The 16,530-nt window shown below is 49.6% G+C and overlaps 1 protein-coding gene across 4 annotated transcripts in view; it reads right to left on the bottom strand.

The window, feature by feature from the left end:
* PDCD11 (programmed cell death 11) overlaps window positions 1–16,530 on the bottom strand; it is a 39,711-nt gene that overhangs the window by 5,372 nt on the left and 17,809 nt on the right. For all 4 annotated transcript variants that reach the window (XM_028511728.2, XM_036027239.1, XM_036027241.1 and 1 more), the window contains exons 15-28: window positions 15,960–16,154; window positions 14,908–15,078; window positions 14,319–14,538; window positions 13,367–13,516; window positions 12,822–12,937; window positions 10,991–11,532; window positions 10,295–10,357; window positions 6,548–6,656; window positions 5,073–5,162; window positions 4,763–4,865; window positions 4,160–4,337; window positions 2,058–2,114; window positions 1,075–1,197; window positions 154–276 (exon numbers count right to left, since the gene is read on the bottom strand). In XM_028511728.2, coding sequence (XP_028367529.1) covers window positions 154–276; window positions 1,075–1,197; window positions 2,058–2,114; window positions 4,160–4,337; window positions 4,763–4,865; window positions 5,073–5,162; window positions 6,548–6,656; window positions 10,295–10,357; window positions 10,991–11,532; window positions 12,822–12,937; window positions 13,367–13,516; window positions 14,319–14,538; window positions 14,908–15,078; window positions 15,960–16,154 — 2,240 coding nt within the window. The remainder of the gene's footprint in view (window positions 1–153; window positions 277–1,074; window positions 1,198–2,057; window positions 2,115–4,159; window positions 4,338–4,762; window positions 4,866–5,072; window positions 5,163–6,547; window positions 6,657–10,294; window positions 10,358–10,990; window positions 11,533–12,821; window positions 12,938–13,366; window positions 13,517–14,318; window positions 14,539–14,907; window positions 15,079–15,959; window positions 16,155–16,530) is intronic.

Raw genomic sequence — 16,530 nt, 5'->3', positions numbered from 1 at the left:
GAGGCAGAAGGTTACAGGCAAAGGGGCTTCGCTCGCCGGACGGAACACTTGCACCCACCACTGCCCAAGCCCTTCTACCGAAGTGGACCTTTAAATCTCCTCCCAGGGCTCGCAGAGAAAGGGGTGAAGGGGGCGGGGCGGGAAGGCACCTACCTTAGGACCTTGGCTGTGAGCAGCTTCCCTTCGGGGAGGTGTCTGTCGCAAAGGGCTTTCTTGGACAGGCCGCACTGGGAGACATGCGGGTACCGGGCCACACCCACAACTGAGGGGCCGAGGCTGACGGAAGAGACGAGGGTCAGCAGTCACGGATGCAACACAGGCCCAGGCTTCCGCTTTCCCAGGGACCTGAGCTGTGCCCTGCATTCATGGCGGACGAGAGTTCTTGGCATTTAGAAGGATAAAGCGAGGCACTGGTCAGGTAGTTTAGTTGACTAGAGCATCGTCCTGAGGTTACGGTTCAGTTCCCAGTCAGGGCACATACAAGAACCAACCAAGGAATACATAAATGGAACAACAAATCAATCTCTCTCTCTCTTTCCCCGCTTCCATTCTAAAATCAATTTTAAAAAATAAAAAATGCATCTAAAAAAGGAAAGATTAAAGAGGGCTTGCTTTGTGAACCGGGAAAAACCACCAGGCACAGTGAAAACGTGGCTGGAGGGCACTTTCCAGCCACCCAGAGTGGCGCAGTGTGTCCCTCACAAGCCGCTAGTCCAGAGAAGCAGAGCACGAGGAGACACAACCACGGAGAGGGCGGTATTACCTGGTAGCCGTGCACATTATGTGACTTTGCAGAACATTTACAAATCATGATCAAATATTGAATTTAAAAAAATACCCAAATGTATTTAAAACTGAAAATGGGCATGTCATATTCTTTGTCCAACATGCTGAATAAGAATAATAATTCAAAACATTTTTTAAAGTAAAAACAACTTGGAATTTTAAAAACTGGTGGAAACTCATAGACCCTCCTTCCTTCGAGTCCCCTTCAGAGAAGAGCGCGGACCCGGGCAGGCTGAGGGGGCACTCTGGTCCAGTCCGGCACGGCCTCCCAGGCCCCTCGCCACTCACCCAAGGAGCACACCGTGCGGCTGGACGGACTGCACGTAGCCCCTCAGGAGCTGCCCTTCCTGAACGTCCCGGATGGAGTTGATCTCGGGGTCAGTTATCTTGCTTTTCGTCTCTGGGTTTGTCCTAAAGGAAGAAAAGGCTCATGTACACAAACCTCTAGTCCCCTTCCCCACCCTCCCTGCTGCGGACCTGGGATGCAGGCCTCACAGGTAAGAATACGATTCTGGCCCTGCCAGCAAGATAGAGCTGTGATTTTCAACCTTTTCCACCTCGTGACACAAACTACTAAAAGTCTGAGGAACACCAAAAAAATACATTTTTTGCCATTCTGACAAAAAATAGGTGTAATTTTGATTCATTCATACCAGACAGCTACTGTGTTGGCTGCTGTCATTCTTTTATTTGACAGCCTAAGAGAAAAAAGGTCAGTGCCCCGACTAAATAGGCAGGTACTGCATGTTTTAAAAATTCCTGTGGCACACTGGTTGGAAACTGTCGCTACAGAGTGCAGCCCTACTCTCTCCTGAAGCCCCGTCAGCTTGGGTCACGTGTCCGTGAGCTGGCTATGCAGAAACAGGGGGAGGCCGACCCAGCATCAAACCTAAAGCCTTGGCCTCATCGGCATCCATTTCTAACCAAGAAACAAGCTGACCTCAGGCCAACCCCCACTCATGGCACGCTCGCCCCTGCCATGGAACCCCGGGGCTGACTCATCTCCCCTTGCCAGGCAGGCCACCACCTGGCAACCTGAATACCCACTTTGGTTATCTGGACCTTTCCCTGGGAAACAAGAGCCTAGCAGACAGGTTCTTCCAGCAGCCTGACTGTCCTCAGCTATTCTGAACCAAAAGGGGGTAAGGTACAAGGCGGACGAGCAGAGAAGACAGGTGGGAAGCCCAAAGACTATTATCAGATCCACGTGGCCCCTCCTCTGTCCTCTAAGTGGGTTTTCCTGCTCTTGTCCCAATAACACAGACACCCACCTGGACGATCGCAGCGACAAAGTCAATACTTCATCTGCAGTCGACAGGACGTAACACCTGGAAGGAGAGCAAAAGAGAAGGAAATACTGACATTTCAGCATCTCAGGGGACAGCAAGGGGCCTCAGCGTCCTCTCCACGAGGCTGACCAGTGGGCAAGAGCTCGGAGACATGAGACCTGGGCTCCGTTCTTCTTCCTGCTGAAAACCTGCAGAGGGGCTGCAGACCAGTCCTGTCACTTCCCTGAGCCTCAGATCACCAGTCTGCCAGGTAAAAATCACACTACCTCCTCTTCCTACCCAAGGAGGTGCTAGGAGAGACCAGAGGAGGGGACACGAGAGCCCCCCGGCAGATGGAGTCACGCAGAGAGTATGCAGGAGACGAGACCAGCCCTGTAGCAGGTCCTGGGAGCGTGTGATCTCAGGGGAGAGACAGTGACCACAGGGGACCGTGACCAGGGGACGACCGGGTACACTCGCAGACTCAAGGCAGCTGAGCAGTGAGGTCTGAGCTAGCTAGGGAGGCAGCCAGGAAGTAAGCAGGGTTTACTCTTCGGTTGGGTTTCCCAACATATCTCATCCAAAGTGGCAATTAGTAGCCCAGAGTCACAAAGTACAGAATTTAGCAGCAGAATTTGGACTCAGAAACTGCAGAGTCCAAATTTTCCTCACAACAGGTATCTGCCTTTTATAACACAGCATCCATCATAACCTAAAGAAGGAGAAGACCTTGCAAGATTGTCTACTCTTAAATAATTACTTTATTATCCATGTCTGCCAGATGAAGGAATCATACCTGAATGCTACTAAATATATCTATTTAGGTTTGGCTATAAATAAATTGATTTAAAAAAATATTTTGCTAAAACTCACACCTGTATCTGTAAGCCACAAAAAGCAGAAGTGACCCTGGATTTCCCTCTAACCCCTCTGTGTGCTCTGCCCAGGTTCTCACACTTCTGTGCGGCTTAGCCTGGTCAGTGGCTGAGTGTTTGGGCAGGTGCCGGTAACTGAGACCTCGGGCAGGTGCCGGTGGCCAGGACACTGGCTGTAAAGAGCAAATTACTACTTTCCTGTCTCTGCCTCCTGAAGGCGTCCGCTCTGTTGTTAGTTCGAGCTGATTCTCAGAAAGTCTTCGTCGTCTCAAGCTGAAATCTGCCTCTTCAACGCTAGTTTATTCAGGCTATAAAATGGTTTTAAAACTGTGAGACAGGCTCCTTTCTGTGCATCTAAGAGGTTCATAAATAAATCACCCCTCAACTGCAAATGGTTACTATCCTTTTCTAGAGAGCACCTACAGATCAGCTTTTTTTAATTAAAAAAAATGAATGTTTCAGTATAAAAATGAGCAAGCAACCTGGCCAAGTACAGAACTAATGCAAACAGCCAATAAACATGAAAAATGTTTATACCACACAAACATGAGAAGCGCATACTAAAATGGGAGATCAAGTTTCGCCTGTTCGATGGCTAGGATCAAAAACTAAGAACATGCACTGTTGACGGGGGTGCGAGAAATGGCCGGTCACACCTGGTGTCAACAGGGACACAAGTCAGCACAGTCCTTCTGGAGGTCACTTGGGCAAAAAGTGTAAGATCATTTGACCAATTTTACTTCTAGGGATTTATTTCACACCAGCATTGAAACATGTGCAAAGATATTAACATTAGTGTCTGTCAGCAAAAATAATTTAAAATAAATTATGATTAAAAGCCACATTAACAGAATACTAAAAAAGAGTTAAAAATAAGGTGAGAGAATAAGGCTGATTGAGATACACTGGCATGGGAAATGAAAAAAATCCACGATAAACTGCTATGAGAAAAAAGCAAGTTACTGAACAGTGTATTATATGATATGATATAAAGGAAAATTATATTTATATATGTGTTAAAGTCTTGAAAGATAGAAACCAAAGTAAATAATGGCAGAAAGTTTTAGAGAAAAAGAGAGCCAAAGAAGTTTTCATTTTCTATGCAATTTTTTTTTCTGGTACATAATTGCATTTTACCTCTATGATTAAAATAAAAAACAAAGCAAAACAAAAAAAAAGCAAAAAACCACAACCCCACAACTAGCTGAAAAGAGGAAGAAAACAGCCAACCTGACGATCTTCTGGGGGGTGAAGTCCTCCAGGGGTGTCTCCGAGTAGGAGTCGCTCACGTGAAACAGACCGACGCTGCCCATCCTCCCAAAGGGGAAGGAGACGGTCAGCCCCTCGTGGGGAGTCACCTTCACCACTCGGCCCATGGCCACCTCCCCCTCTTCAAGCTTGTGAGGACCTGGGAGAAGAATGAACCTGATTCAGGGAAGAGGATATGAGCCGAGGAAGAAGCTGGAATGCTGACCAAACACAGGCCAAGGAGGGTGGAGGCTGCCCAGACCTGGGGTTCCTAGACTGAAGGGACCAGGACAACCACGAAGACCCAGGTTACCCTGCCATGTAGTCAAAAATCCCAGGGTCATGGGGTAGACAGCCCTTGCTGAGACTGAGGAAAGCTATCTATGTAAATTTAGTGCAGTAACACAGGCCAGAGAGTAAAGCTCCAAAGGAAATATAGTTCCAAGAAGGTGCCATGCACATTAATTAGGCTTTCTGAGGACTCTAACACCAAAGGCATCCTTCAACCTGGGCAGTAACTGGAGACCCCTTCCCACCCCGTCTGACCCCCTCCCTTCCGGACCAGGTGCCATTTCATTACCACACCTATGAGCGAGAGACACAAGAAGGCCTTGGAGGAATCTGGGCCAACCACGGTGGCCTTCAGGGCCTGGCCAATCCGAAACTTCTTATCAGGATGTTTCAGAACCTGGAGGGACAAGGAAACTCCTCTGATGTTTGAAGGAAGGCCTGTCATTTACCCACGCCGCACAGCATTTACGTCTCCACAGCAAGTGTCTCCCAAACCAACCCTTGAGTGAGGGCACAGTCCCTCGTGTCACAGTGAACACGCAGCAGACACCGAGCCACGCTGAGGGAGCCTGGGCTTCCCCTCCAGCAGCTCAAGCACACTGACCTTGAAGCTAAGAGAAGTGAGCAACAAGGGAATTCTTCCCCGGATGTCTGGCGCTATCTCCACCTCCAGCCATTTCTTAACCACGTTGTACTGAGGAGAAAAAAACGGTGGAGACATGGAATGAGACAGATCAGGCATGTCTTCTTTCCCTTCATTAAAATACAGACTCTCCTAAAATCGCGGGGCCGAAAGGGTCCCAACTCCATACTTTCCCAAGGGATAGGAATCCTCCCCTGCATCCCACTGCCCTTCCCAACCTCCACTTCTCACAGGCCCACGCCCCCACCCCCGAGGCCAGCTCAGAGCCTTGGCCAGCCCAGCAGCACATACATCCTTCCTGGTACTCAGCTAACAGGGAGGCTAGAAGGACCTTGGAGAGGCTCTTGAGCAGCAGGACCCACCCCCTTGACCTCTGCAGGCTCCACCACGCTCAGCTGTGCCCAGGACTGCCAACAAGCTTCAGGGGCCAATGTCTAATTTCTAGATCAATTTAGACTTTGATCTGTCACTATTTACACTGAACATACACCCTAATTTTCAAGTCAATTTAACAAAACGTCTATCAAGCAGCCACGATGCATATGGCGTGACAGTGACAAATACAAGCCAGGCACTGCTGACAAGGAGACGATCACGTGAACAGGTGAGTATGCAAATAACTACAGCAGCAGGCAACATGGAGGACATGCAATCTGCCATGGGAATGTGTAGAATTCATAATATGGGAGGGTTATATGTGCTGGACCCTGAGGGACTGTAGGCAACAGGAGTAGGGGCACTCCAGGTATAGAACTAAAGACAAGAAAGGAAAAAGAGGAGGTTTTCAGTATGACCAGTACGCCAGATTTGTGAGGTCATATTATGAAGAGCCTTAAATACCACTCTAAGTCACTGGGCTTCAGAGGCTCCATGAACATCTACAGACCCAGGTGAATAAAGGGATGAAGCACCACTGAGATGCTCAGATAGATGCTACAGAAGAAGAATCTGGCGACAATGAAGAAGTTACTCCCCAAGGCCAAGCCCAGTCCCGCTTTCTCTCCCATATGTCCCAACCAGGACAATTCTCACTGATCCCTTCCGGGTTCGGAACTCCCGTTCCACCTGGGGTTAGGACGCACAACCTGGCACCCAGTATCATTCTGCACCACCTCTGAACTTTACGAAAGGCAATAGTCTAAAATCCAATACTGCTTTTATTTTAAATTTTGCCTTATGATGTATTTTCTTTACATCTTGCATAATTAACCTAAAACATGTTGAACTGTGAGCTGCTTGTTAGCTATTCATAAGCTGTAAACGTAGCTCCTCGATTAGGCCAGCAGTTTTCTGGGAGCGAGGCCTTAGAGTGTCTCCCACAAACCAGCATGGGAGCAAACCCAGACTCAAAGCCTGGTGCTAACGGCCCTTGTCTCCAGCTTCTCCTTTCCTTCTGAGGAAGGATGGCATCACAAGGCAAAGGCTGTACTACTCACCTTCTTCAAGAAGCAAGTCACAGTCTGGCCAGCCTGGTACTGCTTAATCTTCTCTGAAGGGCTGACGGAGTGAGTGTTGAGAGCAGTGTGGCCATCCTTCGCCAGCTCGCTGTTTGCAAAAAGGCAATGGAGAGAGTCAACCGAACTCTCAATAAGCTTCTGGCCTGACACCACCTCCCCCCACCAAGGGGCCGTGGATAGATCGTACAGGACTCCCCAACTCATACACCCTCGCTTCTCTCCTTAAAGGGGAAGGTTCGCAACACCCACGAGACAGCTAACCCTTTCCACTTCACTCACCTCGGTATGAACAAGCTATGATGTAGATAGCCCACAACAATCTTTATAATTTTAGGAAACACAATTATTCTACTTCTTTCTCAATACTTGAGCCACTGCTTTAGAGTTAGCAGAACTGCTTTCACAAATAATCTCTCACTGAATGTGACAGCACTACCATGTGTGAATCAGGGCAGATACTATTAAATTCATTTTGTGCTATTGATCCAGGAGGCGAAGTGAGGGCTCTGTCCCCTATGTTACCCTGCCATTATCACTTTCTTGATTCTCCTTCTTCTTAGAAAAGTAACAGGAGGATATGGTCTGAAAGTTATCAGTCCACAAGTTATCTCAAAGGAGTCACAGAACTCCCATCCTCCTCACCCAGCCCAGCTAACGTTTCTATAGTTCAGCTGAAAAGAATGCATTCACTCCACAGCCAACACTGAAATGCCTGTTATGGGCTAAACTGTATCCCCACCCACCCAGATCCCTATGTTGAAGTACTAAGCCCAGACCCTCAGAATGCAACTACATAGGGAGACAAGGAATCTAATGAGGTAATTATGCTAGTATGAGGCCATGAGAGTAGGCCTTAATCCATTATGCCTGGTATATTTCAAAGCTTAGTAACAAAAAAAAACAATCTAACAAAATTATTTCCAATGAAGTTAAAGACATCTAAGCACTACCACAGCCTCCTTACAGAAAAAACAAACGAACTTTTTGGCCAACCCAATATATGTTAAAAAAAGGAAATAAGCCCTGGCTGGCGTAGCTCAGTGGATTGAGTGCGGGCTGTGAACCAAAGTGTCACAAGTTCGGTTCCCAGTCAGGGTACATGCCTGGGTTGCAGGCCATGACCCCCAGCAATCACACATTGATGTTTCTCTCTCTCTCTCTTTCTCCCTCCCTTCCCTCTCTAAAAATAAATAAATAAAATCTAAAAAAAGGAAACAGGATCTGAAAGAGGTGTCTGTAGGCATCGCTCACAACAGCTGAGCGTGGGAGCAGCCTAAGCATCCCTCAGTGGGGGAACGGATGAAGACAATGTGGCGTGCACATAAAATGGGGGGGGGGTAATCGTCCGGCCTCAAAAAGAAGAAACCCCTGCCATATGCTACAACATGGGTGAACCTTGAGAACATGATGCTAAGTGAAATAAGCCAGTCACAGAAGGGCTGCGCAGGACTCTAGTTAAGCGAGGTATCTCACACAGTCAGATTCAGAGCAACGTAAGCAGAATGCTGGCTGGCAGAGGCGGATGGGGCAGGGAGGAGCGGAGAGCTGATCACTGGGTATGGAGTTCAGCCACGCCAAGATGCCGAAGTCTGAACGATCCATCACGCAATAATGTGCATGTAGTTAACGAGACTGTCACATAAACTTAAAGACTGTTGGTAAACTTATATTATGTATTTTTAACACAGTAAGAGAGAAAAGGAGGAGACTGAGACACAGACATGCTCAAAGGGAAGACCAGTGAAGACGGAGGAAGACTGCATCTATAACTCCGAGTGAGAGGCCTCAGACGAACAAACCCCTCTACCACCTTACCTCAGGCTCCGGGCCTTTGGGATTGTGAGAACACAGGTATCTGGCTGCTTAAGCCAAAAAAATAAAATAAAATAAAATAACCCACAAAAAAGAAGACAGACACGCAACAGGTGTGTGTTATCCTTTTTCTTTTCCCAAAATGATTTTAAACTGCCTGCCTACAGAAAAACTGCAAAAATAAAAATAAAAAAAAAAGAAGGGTAGAAGGGTTGCCTAATTGAATTAATGCTAAGAGACCAATATGAATTCGAGATACATTTTAAGACTCTTGAACTGCTCCGCTCTCTAAGCTCTGCTCCTACAAAAGAGTGACTGGCTGGGAAGGATCTCATCTCGAGTGACCCCCAATAACCCTGAACCCAGCTCTAGCACAGATTGTATTTTCTTTGTGCACAAGATCTGCATATATAAGTGGGGGATAAAAGTATGACTATATTTCCTCAATAAGTTGACACCATCAATTAAATGTTTTTCCACCTGACTTCAAAATATATATTTTAAAACACAGACATTAGAGAAATATGGCCGTAATCCACAGTTACACTACGTTGTTTCTCAGAGGCCTTGATTAAAGTAAGTAACAACACAAAACAGGTGCAGGAGGAGGTGGCAGATGCACCCAAGTTCATCCGTCCATCCTTCTGTTACTACAACCACCATCCCCCACCTGCTCAATCCATGTGCTATGGCCAGGCTCGCCCACACTGCCACAGCCCAGTGGCACCATGTGGGTTCATACCACAGCCTCCCGACATGGGAGGGTGGACCACTGACCAACAACAGCAGTGTTAGCTAATGAGAGGGGCAAGGGCCACTCAGGATCGCCGTGGGTTTTCCCCTGCAGTATTCATTAATTTAAGGCATCTACCCTTAGCTTGAATAAACTGCTTGACCTCAACCCTCAATTAAACAAGACACCATGCCTCAGAGGTGAAGATGACTTATAAAATGACTAATATGATGAGGTCTCTTTTCTCTCCCCAAAACAAAGAGACTGGAGGGGGACACAAAACACCCTACAAAACTAGAGAAACCAGAGATTACACAAACAGGAATGTGTGCTCCACCAAATCTCATTGTTCCGGAACTAAGGGGCTTCCCTTCAAGCTCCGAGGATGTTGTGGGCATTTGGGATTCAGGGTTCCAGGGCTATTTCCCTGTCTCAGACACAACCCTTCCCAGAAACACTCCACTGGAGCCCTTCAGGACGAGGACCAAACCTTACTCCCTGAAAGCTACTTAAGAGGCCCTTCCATAGTAGACCTAGGCAGGTAAGACTCACACCGTGGGCAGGCCCCAGGGCTGATGACTCTGCAAGCCATCCCCACAGTCATTCATGGACTGCCATCAATTCTGAAAGGCTGGGGTTTTTCGTTTGTTTGTTTTTATGAAGGAAGCACAGCAGACAGGCCCATGGATCGAAATGCTTAAGATCCTCTGAAAAAATGACCCCACACAAACCGGACCCACCACCACATGCAACTACTCCTCCTCCTCTGCACTGAATCCCTCCTAGAACACCCCTCTGCAGCGTCCACTAGAGCACGACCCAGAATTCCAGTCACCAAGTAGCAGTGTGCGCTCTGAGAACAGGCATTCTTGGCTACGTGTCGTTTATTTAGGAAACGGGGTTGAGAGCAGAATTATTTCTTTTTGTTACATGCCTACAAACAGAACTGCTATCAAGCCTTTAAATGATATTTAAGCCCTGAATACAGTTTTTACATTAATTTTCATGTAATCCTGCCCTCTGAGAGCCAAATATCCCCACTAGAGAAAAACTGGTAAGTCAACCCGGACAGAGAGGCACAGTCAGTCACGACACTGGCAGAATTGAGACCAGGATGCGGGCTCCTGCCTCCAAGGCCCACGGCTCTTTCCCGGAGACCGTGCTGCAGGAGTTCCCCTTACCTCGGCCGAATGCTCAGCTCTGGGACAGTTCGGATGAATCTGGGATGACTTATCGGGAGAAACCTGGGGATACAAATCAGGTCAAACCATTTCTCTTTCTCTCCATGACAGCATACACTGGCGATCAGCTTCTCTCCACTCCCCGCCATGCTTAAAAAACCGCCTGCCCTGCTGCCATACCGCCATAGGCAGCAGGTCAGGCCTGAGTGTCCCCATGCTCCGCAGCACACGTTAAGGAGCGGGCTCATCTGACCTTTTAGGATTTTCGTATGAAACCCTGAAAATAATTTTCTTTACAGACTATATACTCTAATTCCTTCATTCTGAAAGTTAGGAAACCGAGGTCTAGAGAAAATAAATGATTTACTGAAGATCTCACAGTTATTAATGAAATTAATAATGCAAGTTATTGCTAGACTTTGAAGTCTTTTTTTGCTTTTCTTACTATAGCAAAGGTTTCTGCTACAATAACATATTGTAACAAGATTTAAAGCAAATGAGTATAACTCAGGCACGCAGGGCAGGGTGAGTGACAGTAACTGCTGATGCGGAGGGCGGCCTGTTAGGCACGTTACACACCGTTTGTCCTCTCAGTCTCCACACCTTCCCTACGAAGTAATTGCTACCATCACTTGCACTTCGCAAAGTAAGCAACCACCACTCCTCTAAGCCGCCCCCTCCCCAAAGCCTCCATACTTGAATGTCTTCATGTCTCGCCCGCCGATCACTCGGGCAGTGACCTTCTTCCCGACTTTCAGCTTGGCAGTAGGAGAGGTACCCACTGGAACATCATCTAGAATGTGGGAGGCATGGATGCAGCCAATGGTGCCGTTTTCCAGGGTCACAACTACATGGGTGGGCTTAATGGACTTGACGGTCCCTGTGACCATGTCCCCAATGGAGAGGGCATGCTCCTTTTTAGTCCCTGCGACCATCGCCGGATCCCCTTCATCATCCTCGTCGACCGTCTCAGAGTCCTTCCGGGTCTGTCTCATGGTCCTCTTAGCAGCTGGCCCCTCAACAGCCAAAAGAAGACCAGTCATTCCCGGTTCCGTGGTCTTGATGGTTAGGGAGACACCCTGTCCCACCTGCAACTTTTCCGAGTCAAAGCGGAAGGTGTCGTTGAGATGAGTGGTCAGGGAGAAAGCTGCCAGGTCGCCAGTCTCTACCAAGGAGGCAATGGCGAAGGACTCCTCCAAGTACTGCACCACCGCCTGGTGCTCACTGCCTTTCTTCAGCTGGAAAACAGGACACCCACCGTCCCCACTTCTTACAGGGCTCGAACACTTGTTCACCACCTGCTGGCCCCACACAGTGAGTGGGGCTGGGAGAGCCTGTGGTGCCAGGGGAGCCGCGGCCAGTCTGGGTGGTGACAGACCAGCCTTCACCTCCTCGGCTGAGCTTTCCCCTCCTGTGTAGTGAGGTGGCTTGACTTAAGTCAGGATGCCGCGCCAGAATCACTTGGAGCTAGCTTTTGTTGTTTGAATTCCGAGTCCCAGGTCCTATCCTCAAACTAGTGAAATCTGCCAGGTAACTTCTAAGGGTACTCCTCCAGCTTTAAAACAGTATGGCTCCCGCCTCTCTCAGTCCTACAGCTCTCCCCCCAGTTTATTTACTCTTTCATTCAACAAGGAGTCGCTACTAAGAGCTTACTATGTGCTAGGCATCTAGCCCACCTTTCTCCTAAACCTGCTATGCTCATGCTGACATGTACCAGCTCCACTTGGATGATAAGACAGAGTAAGGACCTGCTAGGATACTTAGTAAGGGTAGTATTGTTTTCTATTTCTCTTTGTCCCTTGAAGTCTTAAAATTACAAGCAACTAGAGATTAAGAGTTATCCGTATATACTACCTCTCCGTACCATATCCTACTCAACTGAGTGCTTAGTACATACTAAAGTACTAACAGACAACAACCAAACATAGACATCACCCAGAGAAAAACTCTGCGAGATTTGAGATTCCCCTCAAACCCATAATTCTCTCACACAAAAGCATTCGGGAGAGGGTATCGATGAGCAGCCTGGAGGTCAGAACTACCCACAGACATTTTGTTTGGGTCATGTGATGTTTTAAAAATGGTTTTCAGCCTTTCTCACTCTTATTTCATATAAAAACCCAAATTCTGCCTGCTCTTCACAATCAAAGACTAGCAACACCAGACCCAGACGCTCCCACCTGATGCCCACCAGAGGGAAATGAGTGGTCCGCCCCTCAGCGGGCTGGGCGCGCACTCTGCAGGCTGGCGAAGGCTTACCACTACCACCACCGCCGTAACCCACCTGGCCCACTTCACTCACTCCCACTCCCTGCTCGGCCCTTACCATCTGAACCAGAGTGGAAGTCGGTGCTACTCATGACCAACTAGGATGACAGGTGTAAACTGGGAAAGACACAGATAAAACCAGGCCTAAGGTCAACCTGTCTCCAAGTACTTGTGTTAGAATTCCTGGGCAACATGTGTGCGGCTGAAGGGTATATAATGCCTCTAAAACCACGGAAATGAAAGTCATCAGCAAGCTTACCTTTTTAGCTTTTCTATTCACCAAATCGTGGCAAAGGGAAACATGCACTTCCAACTTCACCATGTCAACGTGCAGGATCACGGCCTTCTTTTTCTGCCCAGCTTCCACCTCCTGCCCTACGGTGCAGAACCAGACACAACACGGTCACCGCTCCTCCCCCTCCCCCCAGAGCAGGGAGGCAGGGAAGGGAGCCCTGCGGACTCTTAGGCACGAAAAGAAGAAAGGACACATGTCCTGAGTCTGTGCAGGCCAGGGAAACCAAGGGCCTGGCTCCCACAATTCAAGTTCAGGTGTGTCTTACCTTATGCAACCTGATGTATAGAAATCTAGATTTACCTAATTTGAACAATAAAAGGATTCCTACCTAAACCTTCTTTAGAATGCTGTCAGTTGTCCTGATTTGCATTCACACAGGACAGGCACACCAAAAGTTTCTACTGAATCAGCTCACCTACCCCACGCGTTTGGAAATCCTGTATCCAAGGAAGGAAGCAATGGGCAAGGGTTCCCCCACCAACCACGGTGGGCAAGACCAAAGCACTCACCTGCCCGGTGGTATCTGCTGGCTCTCAGAACCAGGCCAGGCACCGGGCCCTCGCTGAACACCACAGAGCCATCTTCCAACACCTCCTGCACCTCCAGGTCAAGGACCATCCCTGGGATCATCTCGGCCAGCGTCTGGATCAACACAGAGTCTGCCAGAGCCCCAGAGGAAACAGGAATTAGCGAGAAGAAACAACGTTCTTACCTATCTTTTCCTTAGGAAATGCACTGCTGCGCAGAGAACAGTGGAGTGCTGACGCACTGTGAAGGTGACATCACTTTCGGTAAAAAGCGACTGATACGCAGGAAAACTATCGCAGGGAGAGACACCTACAGCTCGTGCTAACCCTGCCTGGCCATAACTCATGCATACAGCCAACCAATGCCAGAAGCACACCCTTTCCTTCGGTTTCTGAATTCTCCTTCTTTCTCTCTGGAATCTACCCTCCTGTGAGCTTCTTACTCCCAAACCCCACTAGGGCTCCAACAATCTTCCGCAGCGGTTCAATGCTCAGAAGGGTCAGAATAGCAACCCCTCACCAAGCCCTCTGGCAGGTCCCTATTCCATCTTACCGCCCACGGTATGTCACACAAAGGAACGAAAAGGGAGGTGAATGGATTCACAACAAAAGCAACCCTGAGGAGGCCCAGAACTCAGGGAAGCTCTGGTTCTAAACTGAACAAGGGTGCGAGGGGGCCTCCAGGATGCGGGCAGTGATCTTGATCTGAAGCTGGGTGATAGGTAAATGGGCGTGTTCATTTTATACACGTTTACTGAGCTGAACCATAAATGATTTATGCACTTTTTGCATCATGCTCCCATTCTAAAAAGTTAATCAAAGGTGTTGTCAGTATCTAGAATGCCCAACTACTCAGGGGAACAGGCGGGCCATCACTTACTACACAGACACCCCTCCCAGCCCTCGGCACCCCCCACCCCGCCATCACATGCACCTCGGTTGCTCATGAGACTGCGCACGCCCTGCCGCTCCTCCAGGCACTGGCTCAAGAGCAGGAGGCTGGTGGTGGCCCGGTCCCCCAGACTGCAGTCCGACAGCCGCAGAGACAGCAGCATCCGCTGCTTCTCCTCATCCACGTTGGTCACCTTCGCCACCACCGTCTGCCCCTCGACAAAGTGGTCACTTGTGGAGGTCACAAATTTGTCACTCATGATCTAAACAGAATAGGCAGAAAATGGAAACAGAGAAACACATCTCTGTTAAGACAACCCATTAACATGCCCAGAAAGGGGTGTGAAAGGTGAGGAGATGGGGCCCAGAAAGTCGCCCCAGCCCTCTCTGAGTCCAGCTCCACACCCCTTCCATCAAAACAGAGCGTGAAGGAGAAAAGGCGCCCTTCCTGCAGGAGAAAACAGCTGGGCGGGAGGGCACGGACGGTATCTCAGCTCCATGCCCCCAACCAGGGGCCTTTACACCATGCCCCTGAAAACTGAAAATCTTCCAAGGCATCGACACACCCTGCTCCTTCCCATCGACCCTCTGGTTCCACGACCCTGTGGCCTCGTGCATGGAGCAGCACTTACAGCTTTGGGGGCCAGTCCACTGAGACCTGAAGGAAATTGGACGAACACACCGTAGTCCTTGATGCTCCTCACAAAACCCATGAGCAGCATTCCAGGTTGGATTTCTGAGAAGCTCTTGGGATCCTGGCCCCCCTCTACTGTGGAGACCAGCGCTGGCTTCCTACAAAGGAGCTAGCGGCACTTCATCAAGGAATATTGCAGAAAGGGCAGATGAAATGACCACCTCCCCCATCTTTCCCCACCATACACCCTCTGCTCCTCCCGTGGGTCTCTAAGTGTGCAGACCTGCAGCAGCAGCAGCAGCAGTACCCGGAACTTGTAAGAAACACAAATCCTTCAGCACCACCTCAGACCTCCGAGGTGGGACCCAGCGAGCTGTGGCAACAGCCCCCCACGCGATTCCGATGCGCAGTCAAGTTGGAGACTCGCTGTTCCAGTCCTTTCCTTAACTCCAGACGACTGGAGGGGCCAAAACAGGAATGGCTTTTCCCTGCGGCTCGGCAGCTGGACTGGCCCCCCCACACGGTCCTCCACGACCTTCCCACTAACCAACCCTACCTCAGCTCCTCTGCCTCTCTGCACTCCAAGGGGATTTTATGTGCTGTGAGAAAAGAGGCAATGTTCTCCTTCAAAACACCCATACCAAGATCAAAGGGAACACTCTGAGCCCAATAGCCCTTTGGGGGAATGAGGGTGGAAAAGGACAGCAACTACTCTGTTAGTTATTCCAACTCACGGGGCGAGCAGTGAGTGCCCTGAGAAGGCAGAGGTGGCACTGGAACTGCCCCGCTGGGCCGGGCAGGCCACACCACCTCCCCCTCACCCGGGACTCCACTCTGCCCCCACCACCGGCATCTGCTGGCGGGATTGCACTCCCACTCTTGCTTTCCACCAGAGAAATACAGGGAAGTGCAGGCTTGCTCATTGGTTTGGTTTTATGGAAGTGGTCAAAGGGCCAACTTTTCCCATGGGGTTTCCAACGAAGAGCACAGCCCAGCCCAGAGCCTCCCCCTGACAGTGACCGTGACTCCCCAGATACCACTGAAGGATACGACGTGGCCCTCACTCTGGCTCAGACACAGCACTCTGTGAAGGGTGTCACCGGCCTGGAGCCAGTGATACAGCAGTGGGCCGTTGGCGACGTGGTCCGACAGGTGAGACGTGGGGAGGAAAGCAGGGATGTTGTGGGGCAGGACAGCCACCTCCAGGCCGTCTTTGGTCTTCTCTAAAACCTTCACATCCACCAACTATCCGGGGGAGAGAGAGAGGAAAAAAATAGCGCTTGTACTGGGCAGAGAGCACAACCTCGTCCGGGTCAGGCAGAGCCCAGAGGCATCCAATTCCAGCACCAGGAATCATGGAAAGGTCAAGATCAGAGCTTTCTCAACATCCACACCACCAACCCAAAGACACAGCAGGTATACCCAGGCGCCCGCCTGGACCCATCGGTACGTTCATGCCATTCCTCTCCCAAGTCCCTCCACGGGGTCCCAGAGGAAGGACGGTCTCGCAGTACGGCCCTAGGAACCAGAGAGGAACGACAGCAGCAGCACACTGCCAAAAAGCCACCCCGTGACACAGCGTTCCTGCCCCGGACAGCTGCCCTTCGCTCTGACATACAGG

This window comes from Phyllostomus discolor, chromosome 5 (genome assembly GCF_004126475.2).
Source record: "Phyllostomus discolor isolate MPI-MPIP mPhyDis1 chromosome 5, mPhyDis1.pri.v3, whole genome shotgun sequence".
Lineage (NCBI taxonomy): Eukaryota > Metazoa > Chordata > Mammalia > Chiroptera > Phyllostomidae > Phyllostomus > Phyllostomus discolor.
Note: the sequence above shows the minus strand (reverse complement) of the source record. Positions and strands in the feature narration are given on the sequence as shown.